This window comes from Lissotriton vulgaris, chromosome 8, assembly GCF_964263255.1.
Source record: "Lissotriton vulgaris chromosome 8, aLisVul1.2, whole genome shotgun sequence".
In the NCBI taxonomy this organism is placed as follows: Eukaryota; Metazoa; Chordata; class Amphibia; order Caudata; family Salamandridae; genus Lissotriton; species Lissotriton vulgaris.
The window spans coordinates 697713832-697736993 of NC_141696.1; the positions used below are offsets into that span (position 1 = coordinate 697713832).

Genomic DNA, 23162 nt, shown 5'->3' on the forward strand with positions numbered 1-23162 from the left:
AAGTAGATGTTTTCACAAAATGTTGAAAAACTATTTTATGCAACCCAAATGCAGCAGTCCTTTAGAATTAATTTACCTTAACATTAGTTTAAGACTAAAGAAGTATTTTTTCCCTTTCACACCAGCATCTAAAAGGGGCCATGTATAAAGACATTTGTGTGCCTTTTTAGCATTAAAGGTCATGAGTGGTAGCAAAAAATGTACCTGTGATCAAGGCTAGGAAATGACAACTCTGGACTTTTATAACAAACTCTTTGGTATTTTTGATTATATTACTGTTAATATTATTAAGGCCATCACATCAATTTATGTACACCAATTTATTCTGTTCTCATTATATTTGTCTAAAGAACTTGACACAGATGATTTGTTTACAAGCATTATATAGACAATTAGGTTTTCGATTTTCCTATCGGTTGTCTAATTGATTAATTCAGTGTTATGATGTTCTATGATTTGCTACTGGCAACGCTATCCACTTTGATTCTTCCAACACACAGGTTATCAAAAGTGTGTGTATTTATATAGTGAATTGATGAAGTATCAACATGACAGGATGTAGATGTACTTCGCTTTTGGTTTGCATGAGCTTACCTACAGACTATTGTGCTGTCTCGGCAGGTTATAAACTCTCCATGAAAGTAGCATGATCGCAGTCCATCACTTGTCACATTTTTGTTGTGAGATTGTTTCAAGACACAATTACCAAATAATTATAGATTTAGAGGCTTTCTTTGGCATCGGAGTCAATTTCTTGTTTTTATGGGATAGGCATCATATTTAATGCATTAACTCATAGATGATAGTGAAAAAAGGGGTTATGAGTTTTTTAAACTTTAAGAGCATATAGGACCATGCAGTGAAACCAGAGCAGCGACAAGGCAAATAAGATTTCTCTATACAATTGTATATGTAACCAATGACATTACTATAAAATAATTTAGGCTGCAGAAAAAAAGACTGTGAAACGTGTCATCTTACCTACTGATTCTTTATATGGCGGTGTTGAGATTGTCTGCGTGTCTACATCTCGACTCTCTTTTTGCAGATGATACTCTGTCAACTCCATTAAAACATGGAGAAGAATCCCTGGGAGGTGTGGAAGATGAGGTGGGACCATTTGTGCAGCCAAGTGTTCATATTTCATGGAAACAAAATGATAATCATAAAAAATGAATGGAAGATTAAAACATTGTGTGCAAGATACATAAACAAATATGATGTCCAATACTGACAATTTATAGGGCATTAATAGAACAACCAGTTATTGATAATTCTGATTTTGTCTCATTCATCTATCTCACTGCATCACTGACTTAAAAAATAATAATAATAATTTTTACAAGAATCATCAAATTCATAACATAAGCAACACGTTTTCCAACCAGGGATTTTGCAGAGATGAATGTTCAACTTGTTAGTACACTAATCATTGTCATACTGGTTCTTGCAAGGATTACTGTAAAGTTAAATGCTACAAAAAGGAAGGAAAACAGTGCATGTATTCATGGAATCATGAATGCCTCGCTTTGTAAGATTTCAGCAAAGGATAGTTGAGAACTGATCTTGTCCCCTATGGCGACCTTACAGAGTTTACATGCCCAGCCAAAAACAACGCTCATTAATAGCCCACCAATACGAAAGCATCTCTGGTCTCTCATTATTCTCTAAAGGATTGAATAAGGGAATCCGTGTTATGCTGGTGCCCTGCTAGAACTCATGATGCCACAGAACTCAAGATGCCAAAGCAGGTGCACATAATAACTGCCAGGTACCTCTTCACAAAGAAACACATATAAACTAATCCCCTACAGCTATCTCTCTTGTGGAAGATAAGCCGCCTCTCATCTCGATCCACAGTTCCAAGATGGCAGAGACTGATGGTTGCAGGTGCTAGGTGTGAAGGTATCACAACTATTCATATAAGTGTTGTATGATGTGATTAAACAAATCTCTCTCTGTTTTAATAACTTCCCTTCCTTGCGTAGGAGTAAAGGATGTAATGAGTAATTAAAATAGATAAGTGAAGAGACCTAAGACGAGCAAAGGGTTTAACCAAAACTTTCGCAGTTGAGAGCTGAATGATCCAATCTGTAGGCACTAAAGTGAACTGTAAAGCCACTGGGAAGATGGTCCTTGGGAGATGTGGAGTGGAAAGCACCACAATAGAACAGAGACAAGCATGTCAATGAGTGCTGTGGTAGGGGTAGCTAGGTGACGAACAGAGAATCAGCAGGGAACAGGACCCCCATATTTCATGGCAAGTGAAAGAGGTTCTAAATGACACTAATTGGCCCCTATCACCGTGTACAATTATGCAGTGGTAAACTAAACACAAAGGGTAGGAAGTGTGTAGGTTGAGGCATGATATGCGAGAGTTTGTGAATGGCCACAAACCTGTGAGTTTGTTGAATTTAACACTCTCCTTAACCTTTCTGGGGTGAGAGAAAGACAATGAAACACCCCAAAACTTTGTGGGGCTCTGTGCTGAGGGGTTTACTCACAGTGGCAAAAGGTTTCCATTGTTGAAAAAACAGGAAAAATGTACTATTGCACAGTAGGGCTGGCTTTTAACTAATGCAGAATTGTACTGTATGGCAGACAACGTGCACACATTATAACATTTACAGTGATATACCTGGATACCTAAAATTGTTGCAGCTTTCCAGGTATTCTCCTGCCACTTTTTGTGAATTCCAAAGAAATATTCCAAAGAAATATTTTTATTGATGCAGATATACTACTTTTGTGTGAATTAGGCCTCATGGAGACAAGTCACGAAAGCATTTATGAGCAGGAAATAGTACCACAAGAGTATGTTTTTACATGCCTTTGTGATCTCGTACTCCATATTAGCGCAAAGAAAGCACAGTCCTGTTTGTACTAAGAGTATATGAATATAACCAATTTATTTCCATTTTAACATTTTGGAATCAATTCATAGAGGCATGTAGGAAGATGTCAAAGGTTTCTGAAGGAGTACCGCTTGACTTGCTTACAAAACGCCTGTTTGAATTGGACCCTTAACCTTTAGGACGATCAAAAAAGATCCATTGATCAAGGTGCAAGACAATGGTGTGTTGTACCTTTTCTTCGACCTCTACTTAACCAATAGTTATAAACAAGTCATTGGTTGGTCTACTCAATTAAAAAAACAGATACTGAGATTACAGATCAAGTATTAACATATACTTAAGAAACAGCTTTTATATTAAGAAAAATTAAAAAAAAACTGTACCTCGTCTGTTCTCCTGCTGATTGTTTGAGGTCTGTGAAAACAAAAACCGTGATTAGCTTCTAGTCAGGATGCCTTTGTTGATTAATTAAAAATGCTACAATTAATCAGATGCTTACCAAAGACTTGTACAAACGAGATTTTGGGTTGACTTTCATTAGATGCAGAAGATCTTGTACAGTAAAAGCCTGTTTGGGAAAATTAAAGAAGAAATATAAAAAACTACCAACACTTGAGACAAGAAGTGCATGCTGACTAACGCAGATTGCACTCACCCGCTCTTTTTCCAGGCCACATTCTGGGTAGAACACGGAGAGTGTGTATTCATAGCCAGCGTTACGCAGATGATCAGCCACCAGGCTGTTCGATGCCCTGAAGAGCAGTGAATCTCCTTCGAGGGACCCTGAGAGCGGGTGAGGTTCTCCACCTGATCCTGGGTTTTTCAATTCACGGATCAGCTGATTACGCAGCTGAATCTGTCAGAGTAAAAAAAAGTTTAGAAAAAAATAAAACACACACACACTCACTCTCTCTCTTTACCCATTGCAAACTGGAAGAACGTTATATTTGCAAGTCTGGTGATTTGTGACAATGCACCTTGAAGACTGACTCTTAGCACTTTAAAATAAAATATTAGTTTCTCATAATACGCAATGCATTTTCCTCATTTCATGTCAGAATGCTCCCACAGGAAAAGACGAAATAGCACACTGAAATGTGCACAGAGTACAGTATATTGAAACTCACAAAAGTGGAACACATGGAAACATATTGTCCATTTGTTTTAGGTTACTTCCAATTATGAGAAGTAAATCTCTGATATAGAAGTTCCCCAATGATGCATTAGTCACCAAAGTAGCCACACAATTTGAATTGTGCATCCATGGACAGCTCAGCACATTTTTCACACTCAGGGCCAGATGTATAACCATTCATTTTTGCGAGTAGCAATTTGCGCCAAAATGTGACTCGCAAAAATTAATGTACAACAGTGTCTCAGACACTGTTTGCGATTCCCAATGGGGTCGCAAAATGCGAGGCTCATGAATATTAATAAGCCACTCGCAATTTGCGACCCCATGGGGAATGGCTGGCCCTCCCAGGGATGGTGGTCTGCTGGGCTCAACAGACCTCCATGTCTGGGACTGCTTTTGAATAAAGCAGGTTAAAAAAAAAAAAAAGCAGCCTGTTTTCCTTCAAGGATAATGGGATGCATTTAAAAAAAGCGTTTGCAATGCAATAGGTCTCACATTCGCGAGAGTTTAAGCTTTTGGCATTGTAAATGATCATGCCTTTTATTTATGTTTTAGAAACCAACACAACTAAAACGCATTGTCATTTACAATGTTAAATGCTAAAACTCTCGCAATTGCAAGAGCTATTGCATTGCAAATGCTTGTTTGTCTCTCTTGCTTGGTGCTGGTAGAATTCTAAACCTCCGACGTCATCAGACCTCCTTTATACCCCAGTTAAACCCGTTTTTGCTGCTCCGTGATAAACGATGGATTACTCAGAGGCGTCTGCCATATTACAAATATCGGGGGCTTCCACTTCTCCACCTCTGCCCCTGCTCATACCCTCACTGAAACACTATTGTCGAGGATAGTTACGAACTGACTTTGTGCGGGCGTGGTGTCCTCAGCAGACAATAAAGGAAGCTCCGTGGACGCCGCGTTTCCCACCAGTAGATTTAACTCGGCTCCAGTCGAAACTTAAGGCGCATTTTATTACCAACAGATGCTCCTTTCTTTATCACTTGATGCATCTTGCAAATAAAACGTTGAAATTAAAAAGGAATGTGTACCCAAAAACTATTTTTTTGCTAGCGGGCAAAAGAGAGCACTACGTGTTTACTTAGAGTGCTTTCATCTTCCCATGAGTTCCCCTGCTTTGAAAGGGGGCGCTTCGGCTGCACTGGCCAGGCAATGAGATACTGGGAACCTTTTCAGGGAGAGCGGTGTCGCATAGATGCCATCTTTCCCTTATCTTAATTTTCCAAGTAGCTGTTTCTTCTAAGCGCTGCCTTAAAATCTGCAGAAAGAAAAAAAGTGGAGGCCTCGTTACCAGCCAGTTTGCCTTTATAAATTAACTTTATCAACCCGTTTATGCTGCTGCTAAATCACCGTGTTGTAGATTAGCAGCCCTCTTACACTGCGGTTGCATTATAGTGTTATACATTACAAGAGTGATCCCAAGGTTGTCTGATAGTAAATAACAAGCAAAAAAAGGGTGCGGCTCCACACATGTAACCGGAAACACTAGGAATGCAGCTGGCAGCCAGCTGGCAGCCTGTGCGCCCCTGCTCGCTCCCGAGACCCATAGGCTACGGGAGGGAACATTTAAAGAGAAGGCGGGACATACCTGAGCCATCGGCCATTTGCATGGTTTCTTTTGTGGAAGCCTTACGCAAATGGCCAATCAAATGCGTGGCCAGAAAAAAAACAACAGGAGGAAAAGATGTGCGAGCAGGAAGTCCTTACAATAAGCGTCGCAGAGCAGCGCATGAGCGCTGGCTCAGGCAAGACCTAAAAATGAAAATGAAACGTTTTCGTTTAATTTTTTAAGGGCAGGCAATGGTCCCTGGGACCAGTGACTGCACCTAAAAAATATGTTTCCCTGCATTTGCAAAGGGGAAGCTGTTGCAAGTGCATTACCACCCTCTTGAAGAGGGTGGTAATGTGCGAGTGTTTTGCAACTGAAACATTCATACATGGGGTTGCAGTCGCTATTAAGAAAGAAACGCCCCCTAATAGCGACTCACAATTCCTATATAGCGAGTCGCAAATAAATAGCGACTCGCTATTTAGGAATTGTACGTAGCCCTTTCACATTTTGCATAAGCAAAGAGTTCGCAAACCCGTTTGAGCATGCAAAATAGGGTCATACATCTGGCCCCAAGTCTCTAATTGTGCTCACACTGCACTGCCACCTGCTAGTTTTCAAACCTTCAAATGTGTTAATGAGTGTATATCTATATGGAGATTTGACAACACTCAACCTATCACTAACATTATGTGACACATTATAGAGGAAAGAGGTACATACATCTCTCCGTGATTAAAGAATGTAAGCACACCTTCTTCTTTTCTTGGAGTCAACAGTAAAGTTTGGGAGAGAAGTCAAATTGAAAGTAATTTTAATGAGAATTCTCCTGGTCGTCACAGTGAAGGTAAGACACATGAACTTCTTTATGGCACTAACCATGCACCACATTTCATCCTTTTGGAAGAAATAACTGTCCACTACCTAACTTCACTTAGGCCCGAGTGATCTTCTGAAATTGCCAACAAATATATCAACCAAAGCATTGATTTTAGGAAATGGGATAGCCAACTGATTCTATGTCAGGACCGGAGGCTTCAGATTATGCTTTTGTACCTTCTCCGCTGTTTTATTCACAAAAGTCACAGCAGCCAAAAATACACAAATAACAACAGCCCTATCCCAGAACAAGGGTATGGGCAAACAAATGAGAAATTTTTGGTCCATCAACAACAACTCCCATGAATATCATTAGGCAGTCCACAACATAGTCCTTTCTCAGTATCCACTGCGGCTAGATAGGGCGTCCCCTTCATGACCACTTCCTCTTTCTTCGCTGCTTCGGAGCCAGTTAAGTGGTTTTTATTCCTCTCTCCTCATTTTCCTTCACTTGGGGTTTGTTGGATTTAAAGTTGTCGGTTTTCATGTCTTCATTATTGTGGGGTTTACTTTAATGCTCCGTTTTCTTTACAGAGCCCTTTCTGGTCGCGGGAACTTTTTTATGTTCCTACGCGACTTTACCCGTTATTCGGCCGCCTCCGGCTGCTAGGGGGTGCTGGCGCGTCTCGTTTTCCTCGGTGCGATTTCCGTCAGGGAATTGCGCTGAGGAGGACGTTTCTGCGGAGCCTTCCCCTGTCGCCGCACCCAGACGCTTGAATTCGAGTCTGTATTGCCCCACAATTGTTTCAAACGCCCCAGTGGGGGTCTGTATTGCGGCCTGACCGCGTTGCCGCCTGCGGGCGTATGAGCGCACTCTGAGCCGATTGCTTCCAATCATTGAACCTAGCGCGCGGGGAGGTGACGAAGGCCCGGTCTTGTTAGGAGGGCCTGCGCGCTAGTGGGGTGAGTGCCCCCCATTATTCCCAGTTACACTGGGCGCTACATGCTGGCAGTTTCGGTCTGCCCCCAAAATTTCTGCATTGGCTGTAGCCAGCGTCCCTGTGGATTCCAGACCCCTCAAATTCCTACGTTGACTTTTGCACTGGGTGCCAGGTGAAGATGGGGGACGAGTATTACGAAGAAGAGGAATCGCAGGGCTATCTTAATGACGATGAGTTCTACCAGGCTGTGGATAGCTCGATTTACAGATGCGTCACAGAAATCGTAGGGCCTATGGAGGAGCGCCTCTCGGCACGTATTATCCAGGAGTGCGAGAGGGTGACTCAGGCACACTTAGGGGCTTCTGCTGGTCCAACAACACCTACGGGGACTACCCCCCCAGCCCCTAAGAGACCCTTTAAGGAGGGGGCGTCGAGTGGGACATGAGGCGTGGACAAGGACGCCTTCGAGAGGTTGCGTGATGCATTCCTGGCCAAGGCGACGGATCCTGCCCCTGCGTCCTCACCGGCCCCGGGACCTTCGGGCTCCGCAGAGTCAGCTCCTTTGTCTCCAGGACCGACCTCCCCGGTGGACACAGATGATGATGAGGATGGGTCGGAGCGTTCTTGGCGGCCTTCGAGCTCTGCCGCCGACCTTCCACGGGCCGATTCGGGTATGCTTGACCCGGATGAGATAATGCATCCGCGGTCTGGACCCCTGGGGAGAGGGTGGCGAAGTTTGTTGCTGGCCGCCTCCGCAAACCCTTGGAAAAGGAGGCGAGGAGTTGCTTGCACGGGGAATGCCCCAGGCCCACGTTGGAAGGGAAGGTTGCCCAGACCCCGGAGTTAGATCCAAAGATGGCCACGTTTTTGGCGAAATTTGTCAAGGATCCACGAAAAGGCATTGACCGCTCATGGCGTTCATGCCAAAATAAACTCTTGGACGCCATAGGTCCCATTACCAAAATCTTGGACATGGCGGAGGAGGCCAAGGAGTCCGGAACGGCCATCTCTCCTGAGGTCCTCTCCAACTGGGCGCAAAGAGTAGTGGTGTTCCTAGGGAATGTGAATTGCGCTCTGTCGACAGAGCGGAGGAGATCCCTCTTAATTAAATTAGATCCTAAGCTGGGGGATCTGGCCTCTTCTGAGGCGGGTGCTGTGGCCCAAGGCGGTCTCTTTGGAGAGCCCTTTATAAAAGAACTGGAGAAGTTTGTTAATACATTTACGTCCCTGGATAGGGCCCAATCGAGTATTAAGAAGGTGTTCCATCAGCGTTTCTCCAGGGGGGCCGGTCGCGGAGGGGGCCACGCGACCGGCCGTGGTGGTCAACAGGCGACCAACAGAAATCAAGGCCCCGGAAGAGGACAATATACCTCGTCACAGAACTACGACATCTTCTACCCCACCAAAGGACAGCGCTTCCGTGGACGAGGTGGCTTCAAGAATGCTGCAGGCAACGCCTCCAACTGTGAGTGTTATACCTGCAGACCATGTCCGGGTGGGGGGGCGGTTGGCTTTGTTTCCAGATGCCTGGGCCGCCATCACGGCAGACGCATGGGTTTTACAGACCATAAGGGGTTTTCACGTGGAGTTTTACGATCAGACCCGCCAGGGCAAACCGCCACCCCCTATCGTTTTCTCTTGTGCGGACGCCCTTTTGATCGACGAAGAGGTTTCAGACCTGCTTCGCAAGGGTTCCATTTGCCGCTCGGTTCAACACCAGGCTGGGTTTCTGAGCAACTTGTTCTTAGTGGACAAAACTGATGGGGGGAAGCACCCGGTGATCAATCTCAAAGAGTTCAACGGATGGTTGATCTACCGGCACTTCAAGATGGAGGGTATCCATCTTTTACGAGATGTTTTGCTTCCCAACGATTGGATGGTGCGGTTGGACCTCAAAGACGCTTATTTGGTGGTCCCAATTCACCCACCACACCGGCGTTTCCTACAGTTCCGGTCGAGAGGTCAAGTGTTTGAGTTTACCGCCCTTCCATTCGGTCTTTCCTCGGCCCCTTGGTGCTTCACCAAGCTCCCCAGGCCGGTAGTGGAATTCTTGCGGAGCCAGGGTATCCGGATGATAGTCTATCTGGACGACATCCTGTTGATGGCCCAGTGCCCGGTACAATTGGACATTCAACTTCGCCAGACGGTATCCCTACTCCAGGATCTGGGGTTTATCATCAACAGCGGGAAATCTGTACTGGTCCCATCTCAGTCAGTGGTGTTCCTCGGGTTTACCGTGGATTCGGTGCGATGCACTCTGAGCCTTCCCTCCAAGAAACTAGGGAAGATTCGCCACATCCTACGGCAGACGATCTCTCGATCGCATACCTCCCTCCGTCAGATTGCCCGGGTGGTAGGTCTACCCTTTTCCTCCATCCAGGCAATCTTTCCGGGGCCCCTAAATTACCGCGCCCTGCAGCGCCTCAAGGCGCATCACCTTCGTCGCGGTCTGTCTTACTATCAGGTGGTTCCCCTGTCAGAAGAGGTCAGGGAGGAGATGAATTGGTGGCTGACACATATGGAGACCTGGAATGGCCGAGCGATTTTCGGTCTGGTCCCCGACCTGGTGATAGAGTCCGACGCCAGCCGAGCTGGCTGGGGCGCCCGCTGTGGAGAGTTCTCCACAGGCGGCGCCTGGTCGTCTGGGAAACAGGAACTTCATATAAACTGCCTGGAGCGGTTGGCCGGGTCCTTCGCGGTTCGCTGCTGGGCCAAGGACACGGTTCGGTCCTGCGTTTTGCTTCGCATGGACAATATCTCGGCCTCTACGCTACGTCAACCATTTAGGAGGTCCTCGTTCCAAGGCCCTTTCGGATTTGGCGAAAGATTTTTGGAATTACTGCCTGGAAAATCAGGTTTCAGTGACGGCGGAGTATTTACCGGGTCAAGACAACCAAGTGGCGGACTGGCACTCTCGACATCTGCGAGACTCCAGCCAGTGGAAACTGGACCCACAAGTGTTCAGGTGGCTGAGCAGCACCTGGGGCCCGTTCTCGGTGGACCTTTTTGCGTCCCGCCTGGACTTCCATCTCCCTCATTTCTTCAGCTGGAGGCCGGATCCCATGGCGGAAGCCATGGACGCTTTTCTCCAGGATTGGAGCGGGGAGAGGTCTTACGGCTTTTCCCTGTTCTCAATGATCCTGAGGGTGGCGGTCCATCTTCGCCGCCAGCAAGCGGATGTAGTCTTGATAACTCCATGGTGGAGGTCACAAGTCTGGTTTCCGGTTCTTCTGGAACTTTCTTGGGATTCTCCAATCCTACTCCCCCGGTTTCCGCGGCTTCTTCTCAAACGCGGACGGAGAACTCCATCACCTGCTCACTCAGAGCTCGCTTCACCTCATGGCGTGGAGGCTTTCGGGCGACGTTCGTCGCTCCCGGGCCTTTCGAGACTAGCTGAGAGCTTCCTCTCGAAGGCCTGGGCAGGCAGCACGACGAAGCGTTATCGCTCTGCCTGGAATAAATGGTCACGTTGGTGTCTTCGACGGGACCTGGATCCCGTGGTCGCAGGCGTCGTTCCTGCGCTGAATTACTTGGTGGAGTCAGCTTCCGCTGGCCTGGCTTACTGCACTATCAATGCGATGCGGTCGGCAATTTCGGCGGGCCATCAACCGGTGGCGGGAGTCCCACTGGGAGAGCATCCCTTCGTATGTCGCCTCCTGAGAGGAGTTCGACTTTCCCTGCCTCCAGAACCGCGTTATTCGGTTCTTTGGGATGTTAACCTGGTTCTCAACCTTTTTTTTTGTCATGGCCTCCGAATAAGTATCTGTCTTTGAAAGAGCTTTCGGCAAAGTTGACTATGCTTCTATGTCTGGTTTCATGCAGGCGAGTGTCAGATGTGCGCGCCTTGGACGTCGCGGCGAGAGTTTTTTCCCCGGATGGGGTGATTTTCACGTTGGGGCGTCGCACGAAGTGTGCTTCAAGGACGATTTCCTACCCATACTTCGTGGACACTCCCAAGTTGTGCGTGGTACAGTGTTTCAAAGCTTATGAGGATTTAACTTTGGAACTTCGTCCTCCGGGCGAACGACAGCTGCTAATCGCGCTGCGCAAGCCGCACAAGGCTGTCTCTTCTCCCACCATCGCCAGATGGGTTCGGTGGGTAATGCAGGAAGCAGGCATTGACACGAAACAGTTCGGCTCATTCGGCTAGAGGGGCCATGGCCTCGAAGGCTTTCTCTTCAGGTGCCAGATTGGAGGATTTGATGCGAGCTGCAGATTGGTCTTCGGACTCCACCTTTAAAAGGTTTTATTTCAAACCGGTGATTGATATTGCTCATTTGGTGGTGAGTAAGCTTTGAACTAGCATAATCTGAAGCCTCCGGTCCTGACATAGAATCGAAATTTGCCTAGCAGTGTAACGGTAAGTTTCAATTCTATTAAGGACACGGAGGCGAGGATTATCCCTCCCGGACTTCCTGGGGAGTGTTTCCCACCCGTATGGCAGTAAGTACTTAGGTTTTCCAGATCTGTGGTTGTGACAGCTGTGCATAGTGCATTATATGCTTATGGTACATTGCTAGATTTTCCCTTTTACTGCTGACGCTGTGATATCTTTTATAGGTAATGATGGCGCCAAGCAGGACCAATAAGAACTTAGCGAGCCTCGCGCGAAGAAAGAGGAAGTGGTCATGAAGGGGACGCCCTATCTAGCCGCAGTGGATACTGAGAAAGGACTATGTTGTGGACTGCCTAATGATATTCATGGGAGTTGTAGTTGATGGACAAAAAATTTCTCATTTGTTTGCCCATACCCTTGTTCTGGGATAGGGCTGTTATTTGTGTATTTTTGGCTGCTGTGACTTTTGTGAATAAAACAGCGGAGAAGGTACAAAAGCATAATCCTCGCCTCCGTGTCCTTAAAAGAAGTGAAACTTACCGTTACACTGCTAGGCAAATTTCGATTCTTTCGCCCACTCGCCACCAAAAGCAGCCTGTGTAGCTTCATGGTTATATGGCTTCAAGCATCTCATTGGTCATCTACCTATTGAATGAGATTTTATCTTGGGCTCACACTAGAGAAACAAGCATTGGCAATGCCAATAGGTCTAGCTCATGAATTCAATGCCAAGCCAGACCAAAAAAATCCATGTACATCAATGACCCCCTCCTCCATCTGTGCTGCTGCCAGAGGAACACACCATGAATTATGTAGTTATTTAAGGCACATAACTAGCACTACAATGGCACATGTGTGCCCCCTAAAGTTCAGTTCAGGCCGCTGGATAAATAAACAAAATTATCACAGCTGTGTGGAGGGCAGCACTTTTATCAAAACATGTACTCCTGCTCTCAAAATGTGGGTGGGTCAAAGCCCTCTCCTGGTAAATCTCAAGTAATTGTCTGGCGACAGTCACAGAGCCCAGCCAAACCATAACAAGCATTTGCAATGTAATAGGTCTCACATTTATGAGAGTTTGCGCTATAGCATTGTAAATGACAATACCTTAAATTCTTGCAAATGCAAGACCTATTGCATGCAAATATGTGTTGTTTACAAGCACCCCGTGCCACTCTTGCACGTAATAGAGGCCACACACCTTTCTTTAGACAAGAGGCGTCTAAAGAAAGGGGCCCATCCGCCATTGAAGTAAAAGTACGGTATGGGGTGCTTTTACAAAAAAAAGCATTTGCATTGTTTGTCAAGCAAATGTTTTTTTTTGTAAAAGCGCCCCATACCGCACTTTCAATTTAATGGCAGCCGGGCCCTTTCTTTAGACGCGGCTCATCTAAAGAAAGGTACAAAAAGGGGGGGGGGGGGGGGGGTGGTCTTGGTAGCTAAACAATTTGGATGAGTAAACCTAAATACTAGTAGCAATGCAAAAACCAAAGTCATAAAGGCATGAAATGCAAATGATTTAAATTATTAGACAAATGAAAAAATCTCAAATGCGAATTATTTCAAAGCATTAAAAAGATAAAGGCAATCATGTAGCTCAATGCGGTTCTCAGTGCAATATAATACAGTGCTCTGGGTGTGAAAGGAGGGTAAGAACGGGGTAAGTGTCGATGTGTAGGAACAGGGACAGGCAAAAGGTAGTTGTGACATAAATACATCAATTTTTCATTATATGAACTTTTCCTGGAATAGGTCAAAGGTTCTCAACAAAACACATGACTCAGATGGACAAGTGATTCTTTCAGGCAGTGTCACTAGAGTCTGTGTGGTGCGGATGTTGTCGACGTTTTGACACCCTGGGGCAGGACTGAGTGGGGTCCTTGCGGCGGGTGCTTCTTCAGAACTAGGAGGAGCACCTGAGGAGTGATTAGTAAGTGAGTGTGAGGGTGCGGAGGAGTGAACATGTTAGCTACTAATATATGACAGTGGTAGCCTACCTACTATTGTAAAGCAGCGACGGGAAGACTCCGCCGGGCAATCCAGGGAATGGGCGAGAGAAGGAAACAGTCACATGTGTGTAGGTAATAGCTGTCAATGCTAGGTGGGGCTGACAGTGTAGTGCGCCCGGAAGTACTTACTCAGACGAATTGAGCCATTGTAGTGCAGTGGCTTACAATTGTTGAGGGAATAAATCCAAAGGGAAATGGTGCGTTTACCGGTACAATGGCCTAGCAATGAGCTTGGAGTGAATCCAAAATAACTGGGGAAAAATAGAGAACGTTTCATCAGAACCGGCATCCTAGTAGAAGACTGGAGCTTGTGCGAAATAAAACTGTTCGCGGGGCGAAAACAAAGCCACCTGGCTTGTGGTGAGAAGACTAAAGGTTAAGCAAACCCGTAAATTATTGCGGGTATCCCCCGAGTTGTGGAGAGAGTGGCTAACTCTGGAACAAAAGGGGTGGGCCTAAAACGCGGCTGGAGTTGCGAGCCCACATTGTGAAGCGGGGGCCACGAGTGACTGAGGGCCGGAAGACCTACGCATTGTGAAAGTCGGTTGAGCGAAAGGTAAAGGCCGTCTCTGTGACCCCAGTTTAAGGGTTGCAAAAGCCCGTACTCAGGAGAGAAATAGGGCAGACAACAAGATTAAAGATGTTCCCAACGGATACGTGGAGTGTGGCGGGGTCGTCAGGGTGTAAAACGCCATCCGTGTTATGGGCGCTAGCTGAAAGGTCGCAGGTGTCTCTGTGATTCAGGCGCGGCCGTGAGGGGGGCTAAAGCGGATGTACGTTGTTACAACGCATGCTTTTAGCACGCATGCTGTAACAACGCGGTTTTTATAACGCATTCTTTTACAACGCATAATACAAAGGGGTGTTGGATAGTGAATATTTTAATTTACTATTCCAACACCAGCCCCCATTGACACTAGGGAAGGTGTTGGATAGTAAATTAAAAGTATTACCTATCCTTGAGCGCCCCCCAGAGTCATGCGTTGTAATAGAATACGATTTAAAAACCGCGTTGTAATAGCACTGCGTGCTAAATGTTGCGTCGTAAACGACGTTCCCCGGCTAAAGCAGGGCAGCGTATGTGGATCCCGCGCGCCTGAGCAGAACGATTTCGATCACTCACCTAATTCAAATGGCAGGACGCTCTGCAGCCAAACCGGCATCGGTAAAGTGCCGTGATTTATAGGACATGAAAAACGTGCACGAGGACGTGCCGTTCTGCTGTCATAGTCATCATGTGGAAGAGTCAGAACAAGTCAGGGAATGTGTCAGGGACTACATGAAAATTAGTATGAGCCACGTAGTAAGGGCTCATGACTAGTGTTAGTCGATAATTGTTGCCATGTGTTTTCACTGGTAAATGCTGATAGTGCTACCTAAAGTGTACAGTTACGTGAGCGCAGGAAATTTTCATTCTGTTGTTGTGTATATTGCTAAGTGGCATTATATACATATCACAAACTCTTAGCTTGCTCGTGCTACATAAATCGGAGCAGCCCAGATATGTTGGTGTGTCATAAACATCTACCCTGCATATAATATAGCATTAATGTAGCAAAGTAGTTACATTACAACAATTGCGTTACATGAAGAATACAGCTTGGTAAGAGCAGGAGATATACATTAGCCATGTACATGGTTCAGTGTACAAGCATACTGTATACATCTTAAGGCCTCGGTCTAATCGCATTAATTCCCGATCTGTTAGGGTGTCATACATGGCTGACACGTGATATTGCATATGGTATTGCAATTTACCAACATGTGATATTACATATAGTATTGCTGTAAACCCAATATTGCACATAGTAAAAGGACTGAACATTACTAGATACTTGATTACATCTACATTGTCTAATCGCGCTTTGTACGACTGAATAGGTCCTGATCTGTTGTGTTGTCGAACATGTCTTGTCAACACGTCGCATCGCATGTAATGCGTTACAGTGGTCCCAATTTAGTCCCAAAAATTACCCAAGGTACAGGAAACATGTTGGATGGAACAGTTCTGGTAGCATGGACAAGGGTCAAAAGGTCACATTACATTACATTATGGGCGAAGCGACTGTGCCCCAAGCACAAGAACCTGTATCTAGGAAGAGCTGAGAGTCGCAAAGGAGGTTCCTATTCTGTAGTTAGGCCAGCTAGTTGGGAGTTGGTGGAATCCAACTCGTTCAGCCCATTGTTCACAGTGTCCAAAAGATACATCATCTTGCATTCTCTGATGTTCAGGATAGGTGCAATATCTCCACCCCTGGGACCCAGTGTTACCTTCTCCAAAACCAACCATCTGATCGAGTCTGGTGAGTGGGCATGTGTTTTGAAATGCTCAACCAGTGGGGCACCCGGTGTGTCACAGCGAATCCTACTGCAGTGTTTTAATATCCGATTCTTGACTTTTTGTCCCAGGGACGTTTCGTCAACAGAGGCAGAGGAGGCTACAGAGGGAACAGACGTCCCACTAATTTCCTCGACTCATCATACAGTTCACGAAGTGGAAGAGAACAAGCGGTACCAAGCAGTGGTTACCAACAACAGGACACATGGTACCAACCACCACAAGGCCAATTCTAACCAGGGATTTCTTTTTTAGAGGACATCCAGTGGAGACCTCCAGGGGACGCGGCTACAACTGGAACAGACCAGCACGACGCGGACAACAACAACAAACATGGGACACAGGCCATACGCTGCCCAGCTTTAGCCCCCCTCATGGCCGCGCCTGAATCAGAGAGACACGCGTAACCTTTTAGCTAGCGCCCATAACACGGATGGCGTTTTACACCCTGACGACCCCGCCACACTCCACGTATCCGTTGGGAACATCTTTAATCTTGTTGTCTGCCCTATTTTTCTACTGAGTACGGGCTTTTGCAACCACTAAACTGGGGTCACAGAGAAGGCCTTTACCTTTCGCTCATGTGACTTTCACGATGCGTAGGTCTTCCGGCCCTCAGTCACTCGTGGCCCCCGCTTCACAATGTGGGCTCGCAATTCCGTCCCCGTTTTAGGCCCACCCCCTTTGTTACAGCGTAAGCCACTCTCTCCACAACTCGGGGGATACCAGCAATAATTTACAGGTTTGCTTAACCTTTATTCTTCTTACCACAAGCCAGGTGGCTTTGTTTTAACCCTGCGAACAGTTTTATTTCGCACAAGCTCCAGTCTTCTACTAGGATGCCGGTTCTGATGAACCTTTCACTATTTTTCCCCAGATATTTTGGATTCACTCCAAGGGAATGGTGCCTTGTGCCGGTAAACGCACCATTCCCTTTGGATTTATTCCCTCAACAATTGTAAGCCACTGCACTACAATGACTCAATTAGTCTGAGCAAGTACTTCCGGGCGCACTACACAGTCAGCCCCACCTAGCATTGACAGCTATTACCTACACACATGTGACTGTTTCCTTCTCTCTCTTAGGAGCCTTCTCAGGCCCATTCCCTGGATTGCCCGGCGGAGTCTTCCCGTCGCTGCTTTACAATAGTAGGTAGTCTATCACTGTCATATATATGTAGCTAACATGTTCACTCCTCCACACTCTTACACTCACTTTCTAATCACTCCTCAGGTGCTCCTCCTAGTCCTGAAGAAGACCCAGCCGCAAGGACACCACTCAGTCCTGCCCCAGGGGGTCAAAACGTCGACACCACCCGCACCACACAGACTCTAGTGACACTGCCTGAAAGAATCACTTGTCCATCTGAGTCATGTGTTTTGTTGAGAACCTTTGACCTATTCCAGGAAAAGTTCATATAATGAAAAATGTATGTATTTATGTCACGACTACCTTTTCCCTGCCCCTACACATCAACACTTACCCCGTTCCTACCCTCCTGTCACACCCAGAGCACTGTATTATATTGCACTGAGAACCGCATTGAGCAACATGATTGCCTTTGTCTTTCTAATGCTTTGAAATAAATCGCATTTGAGATTTTTTCATTTGTCTAATAATTTAAATCATTTGCATTTCATGCCTTTATGACTTTGTTTTTTGCATTGCTACTAGTATTTAGATTTACTCATACAAATTGATTAGCTACCAAGACCATCCCCCCTTTTTGTACTGCACGTATTGACCCAGGTCAGGCAGTATAGATGGGTTACCCCATTTATACTTAATACATCTAAAGAAAGGGGCGTGGCTTCTATTAACGTGCAAGCGCAGCATGGGGCGCTTTAAAGAACAACAAAAAAAAGTGACTAATAGAAAGAAAAACCATGCGGCCACGTTCAGCACGGCAAATAAACCAAAGGCACGGCCGCCACTATAGTGTGCCGTGCGGTAAAAAAGAAGTGTTAGGAGAGAGCGTGTCCTGCCTGCAACAGCAGGCAGGTGAAAACAATTTAAACAAAATATTGCTCGGAGGCTGTAATTAAAACCTACTGAACAACACATGTAAGAGGGGAGTCATCATGGTAGGTTACAAGATGAGACAAGGCAGTACTAAGAAGGGACTACTAAGCCTATTGACCAATGAAAATCCAGAGTTTACAAAGGACAATGACAAGCCAATTAAATATATGGGCGGAGCTTCAAGCCCATACCTGAATACAGCATGCCTTGCAGAGCAGTGCATGCGCTGCCCAGGATCGACCTAAAAAAGGTTAGGCGAAACGAGAAAAGAAGTGGCTGGCAAGTCAACAGTTAGGGTAACTAATGTCATTTAATTTTGCTGCATCTGGACAGAGCAAGTGAAACTTACTAGATTCATTTTTGATATCTTAATTAACTCAAACTTTGGATGAAAGGAAGGGATTCCTTTTGGTATTTCACTGAAGACACTGTACAAAACTCAAAAGCCCATTATTTTGAGGTATATATAAAGTTCATTATAGGGCGTATATAATGTTCGTTATACGGTACCGTTTATGGAAATGGGTGTGAAGGAGTAAAATAGCATGCATTACGTTTTGTAGGTGTGTGCTTCTGTTACGCTTTTTGTATTAATATTTGTAAAGACAGTTTGACTGCTGGTTTATTGCAAACACACACATAATTACACTTTTTAATGCCAAATACAAGTTGTTTCTCAACCTTGTGAATGTTGTGTTTTGATTGGTTAAAATGTTTCGTGAAGGTACGAGGGAATTTTCTCTACAGCAAATAGTGTTAGGAGAGGTGGTCCTGTGTCTGTGTGATATTGAGGACTGGAAACTGAAATGGGCTCTTGGGGAAGGAGTTATCTCCAGTGGACTTAGGACTGGACAGGCTTGCATTATCCTACAATTAGCAGTGCCCAAGTATTTACTTGGTATCACATTCTTAACTGGCACTAGTTCTAAGCAGGGGTCTACAACTCTGTGTTTAATAGTTTTTACTCCACTTCATTGGGCCTTGCAGTGAAATTACTCTCATCCAAAAGGTCTGCATCTGTACAAATCACATATAGTAGTCGTCTCCTGGTGAAATAGGTCAGGATTACTCTGTGGGTCTCGTTGTTTTCTATGCTAGTCTGAGCCATTGGCAAGCAGAGCCCATGGGAACTCCTCCCCACTGGTCAAGTTCTGCAGTGCAGATAGCTGGACAGATATAAAAAGATTTACTAGGAGCCCTGACCTTCTGGTCTTCTGCAGTGCAGCAAGTGTATGAAAAATGGAGGCTCAACCTCGGTAAGAATACTAAACCTATGTGGGTGAAACAAGGTTTAGGTGGTTCTAACTTATGGTTCAGGAGGTAAAGCCTGCCACAGGCCTAGCACGCAGCTAACTATCCTGCTATAGGTTCCAATTCAAGGGTCCAGGGCATACCCATTCATTTGGTTAACTACCAAATAGGAAGTGAGGAGGGGGTGGGTGGTGGCCCATGAAAAAGGCTCACAATGACAATTACAACATCTCCTCACATTGGTATAAGCACCCTAGGTGACTAAAACAAAAGAACCCTATGAAATTCATTTGGGAGGGCAGAGGTGCATCCCAACAGAAGAATAGTAACACTGAGATGAAGTAGTCTCTAAGTCCGAAGTACAAAAATGTGTCTAGGGCAATGAGGTATGATAACAGATGTAGTGTTTAACAGAGAAAATGCCACTCACTTTTGTTGTAAACGTATCTAGGACCCTAATTAAATATCCCCGATGTATCCCCCTATGGCAGTGGTTCCCAAACTTTTTTGACCCGTGGCTCCCTTGACCTAATTGGCAGTTGGCCGTGGCTCCCCACCACTTTTTTACCGGCGCACCGGGGCACACACTTTGGGAACCACTGGTCTACGTGAAGAATCAAGCCTAGACGTGATGAAGGATTCAGAGTAGCCATCACCATTTAAACCTTTATTTGCAATCACAAAGATGTTAAAAAGTACATCGCAATGCATACAACACCATGATAGAGTAGCAAGTCGTCATGTACGGAAGGAAGATAGCATTTCTTGGGCGTGCCAAATACAACATTCATGCTCTTGGGTGTACTCGAGTTGCATGCACTGGGCAAGTCGAGATGCTGCTTCAGATCTGCAGCTGGAGCCCAACTTGATCGGGGCGAGGCAGCTCTCCCAGGCCAACAGTGATCACACAGCACATGAAACAAACTGGCAAAGTCTAAGCCCCTCCATCACCGACTGCCGCATCCTCTCAAAGACTGCTGTGGGCACAGCAAAATGACAAGTTGGCATTTCCCAAGGATACCTTCCTTCCAGGTGACGCGCAGGGGGAATACTGGTGGCCTTAATTAGCAATGCTAATGTGGAAACATTTGTGTGCGATTTTAGAACAATGAACAGATCGGGGTCCCCAAAGCTCTCAAAATCACTAGCATTCCCTTTTAAGATGCCAAAACCATCTTGGAGAATGCCCATCATATTGATAATCTGTACACTGTACTACACGGTCACATAGATCACCTCTCTCATTTACAGGCAGAAATTCCACTTTTTTTTTTCTCTGTCACCACGTCTAACCTAATTTTGTCAGAGACCAGGGCCGGCCTTAGGCATGTGCAAGCTGTGCACCTGCACAGGGCCACCAAACCCCAGGGGCCACCACACCAATATATATCCTTAATATAATAATCCTCTGAGGATGGATACATATTTGCGTGGTGGCCCCTGTCAGGGATTTGGCGGCCTCCGGCTCTGTTCCACTTCCAAACACCTTCCTGAGCTCCGGGGTAGGGGGGGGGGGGGGGGGGGGAGGGGCTGTGCCCCACCCGGGCCCCTCTTCCGGGGCCCCCTACCTACGCTCCCTGCCCAGGGCCACCATGAGCCTAGAGCCGCCCCTGCAGAGACGAGCGTGGAAAAGGGGAAATGGTTATTAGCATAACTCTGTTTACTCACAGGGTCTCCAAACACAAGGCATCCTGAATCTGGGATACATATTAAGAAAGAGATAACTGAATGGCAATTGCAGATAAAGGGGGTTATATGTGTATTATGAAAAGACATGACTCCAAGGCGGATGTAGCTTTGACGATGTTTCTATATGTCACGCTTTATTAAAAAGTCACCCAATGCATTTCGGTAAAAAACCTTCAGGGGTATCTATAATACAAAAAGATTCACCTTCATTAATTCATTTGTGTTATACATATTACAAAAACCGTACTAAATACACTTGTATTCTATAGCGCTATTTAACCCAAAAAGCGCTACTATTCACAGTTCCTACTACGTCACCAATTATGCTGACAGCACTTTAAAGATGAGCCTGTATTTCAGTTCTCTTGCTGTCCAACCACCTCGCTTTACTAGAATTCAAGCTTTCTTACTGACAAGTGTGTGACCCCTCTAATCTGGCATTGATTTACAATATTCATTTTCACTGCAAGACTGTTTACCGTAACATGCTGATTTGTCTCTAAGCAAGACCATATTTAAAAGAAAATGTATCTTCTCGCGTTTCACTCTATTGCCGTCCATTTTATAATGAAGACCCGGGAAATGCTCCCGCTCCTCTTGTGCATAGAAACAGCTTAACTACATCAAACGTCACCTTTCCTTTATTCCACCAACTCGCCCCAGGTGAATTGTCACGTGCCAACCAGTACACGCTAAACTCAGCACCGGATTTCTAAGATTGCTCATTGGCTTTTCCAATGCAGTTAATTCACCAAACTCCATTACCCAGAATGCCCCAAACAAAAGATAAAGTTTCACTTGAACTAATGCTCCCCGTCCTGGTGAACTGAAATGCTAATATTCTATACAAAGTAGTATTTCAAGCATAAATCACCACTTGAACTGACAAAGTTAGTGCTCTGCATATAATATTTCACGAGTGCATGATGATTACCAATGAGCATTAAAAAAAGTCTGTTGCTGAATTAATTCTGTTACATGATCAAAAGAAATGTTTTTCAAAGTCTTTCATGACAAAGCAACATCACTCCTGTGTCTGCAATATCTTGAACAACGTGTTAATATTAATGTTCCAACATGTAAACCAATATTTCATCATTTCACTTCTCCTGGGTGCAATCTCTCCGGTTTTGGACAGAAAGTTCATTCAAGGGCAATTGCAAATTGGTAAAATGCACACATGACATTAGCTGTAATCACAGAGCCCCTGCCCTGGCCGGCCTTATCTGCACAGACAATGGGATTCCAGTAATTAGCAGCTCGTTACTGGGGCAGCAGGAGCATATTGTCACACAGTGCCAAGAAGTAACTCAGTTCCTTGGGTGCGTTGTTTAAACAGTCGACTCAGAGTTAATATCATCCACCCAAAGAACCGTAGCTTTATGTCTGATGCTGCTAAATTGCACAAAAGGTGAAATTCGTTTTGGCAAACAGCCTTCCGTCCACTACACTGCTCCAGGCCCTGCTGTTCATACACAATCCCAGGGACAGTGCAGGAATGCAGAGAATTCAGTCACATTTTCGTGTTCCTGCCCCCAATCCCCAGCAACGAGCCGGGAAAGAGGCACGGTGGAAAAACAATAAGAGAGAAGGGGCGAGAGCACAGTACATTACGATAAACGAAGGCAGAGAAGAAATTATCTGACCCTGCCATGTGCGAGCAAGCGTTACTAACACGGCCAGGGCTTCGATAACTGCCACACTTCTAGAAACGGCCATCTCCACCCTCGCAGCTTGGTTGTCATCCGAAAGGAGGGGGGCAGGGGGCCAACACACAGACTATGGTCTCCCACTCCTAGTCCTACTTCCGATGAGGGGGCGTCTCTACAACACGGAAACACAATGCTGGTATGGCGAGCCTCCTGGTGCCTAAATGGCAGGGATCAACAGTGTGCAGCAATATTCTGCTGGTACTCACCAAAGGATGTGCCCCTTAAACCCGTGGTTCCCAAAGTGTGCGGCGCTGGGGCTGATGAGCGCAGCCCTGGAGCCATTCAGATGCAGAAGGCGAGGGCTGCGATCAATTGACCTGGCAGCACAAAGGAGGGGGAGGACTTGTGACTGCAGTTTTCACAATCCACATCCTGCACGGCGTCGCGGCGCCCCTGGCTTCTCATCACGGCGCACCAGGGCGCCGCAGCGCACACTTTGGGAACCACGGCCCTATGGGGTTATAACAAATCATATCCTTATAAAGGC

General features: G+C 45.8%; 1 protein-coding gene across 2 annotated transcripts in view; it reads right to left on the bottom strand.

The window, feature by feature from the left end:
- Positions 1 to 23162, bottom strand: part of OFD1 (OFD1 centriole and centriolar satellite protein) — a 718676-nt gene that overhangs the window by 626605 nt on the left and 68909 nt on the right. For both annotated transcript variants that reach the window (XM_086934564.1, XM_086934563.1), the window contains exons 3-6: positions 3511 to 3711; positions 3355 to 3423; positions 3239 to 3269; positions 982 to 1089 (exon numbers count right to left, since the gene is read on the bottom strand). In XM_086934564.1, coding sequence (XP_086790690.1) covers positions 982 to 1089; positions 3239 to 3269; positions 3355 to 3423; positions 3511 to 3711 — 409 coding nt within the window. The remainder of the gene's footprint in view (positions 1 to 981; positions 1090 to 3238; positions 3270 to 3354; positions 3424 to 3510; positions 3712 to 23162) is intronic.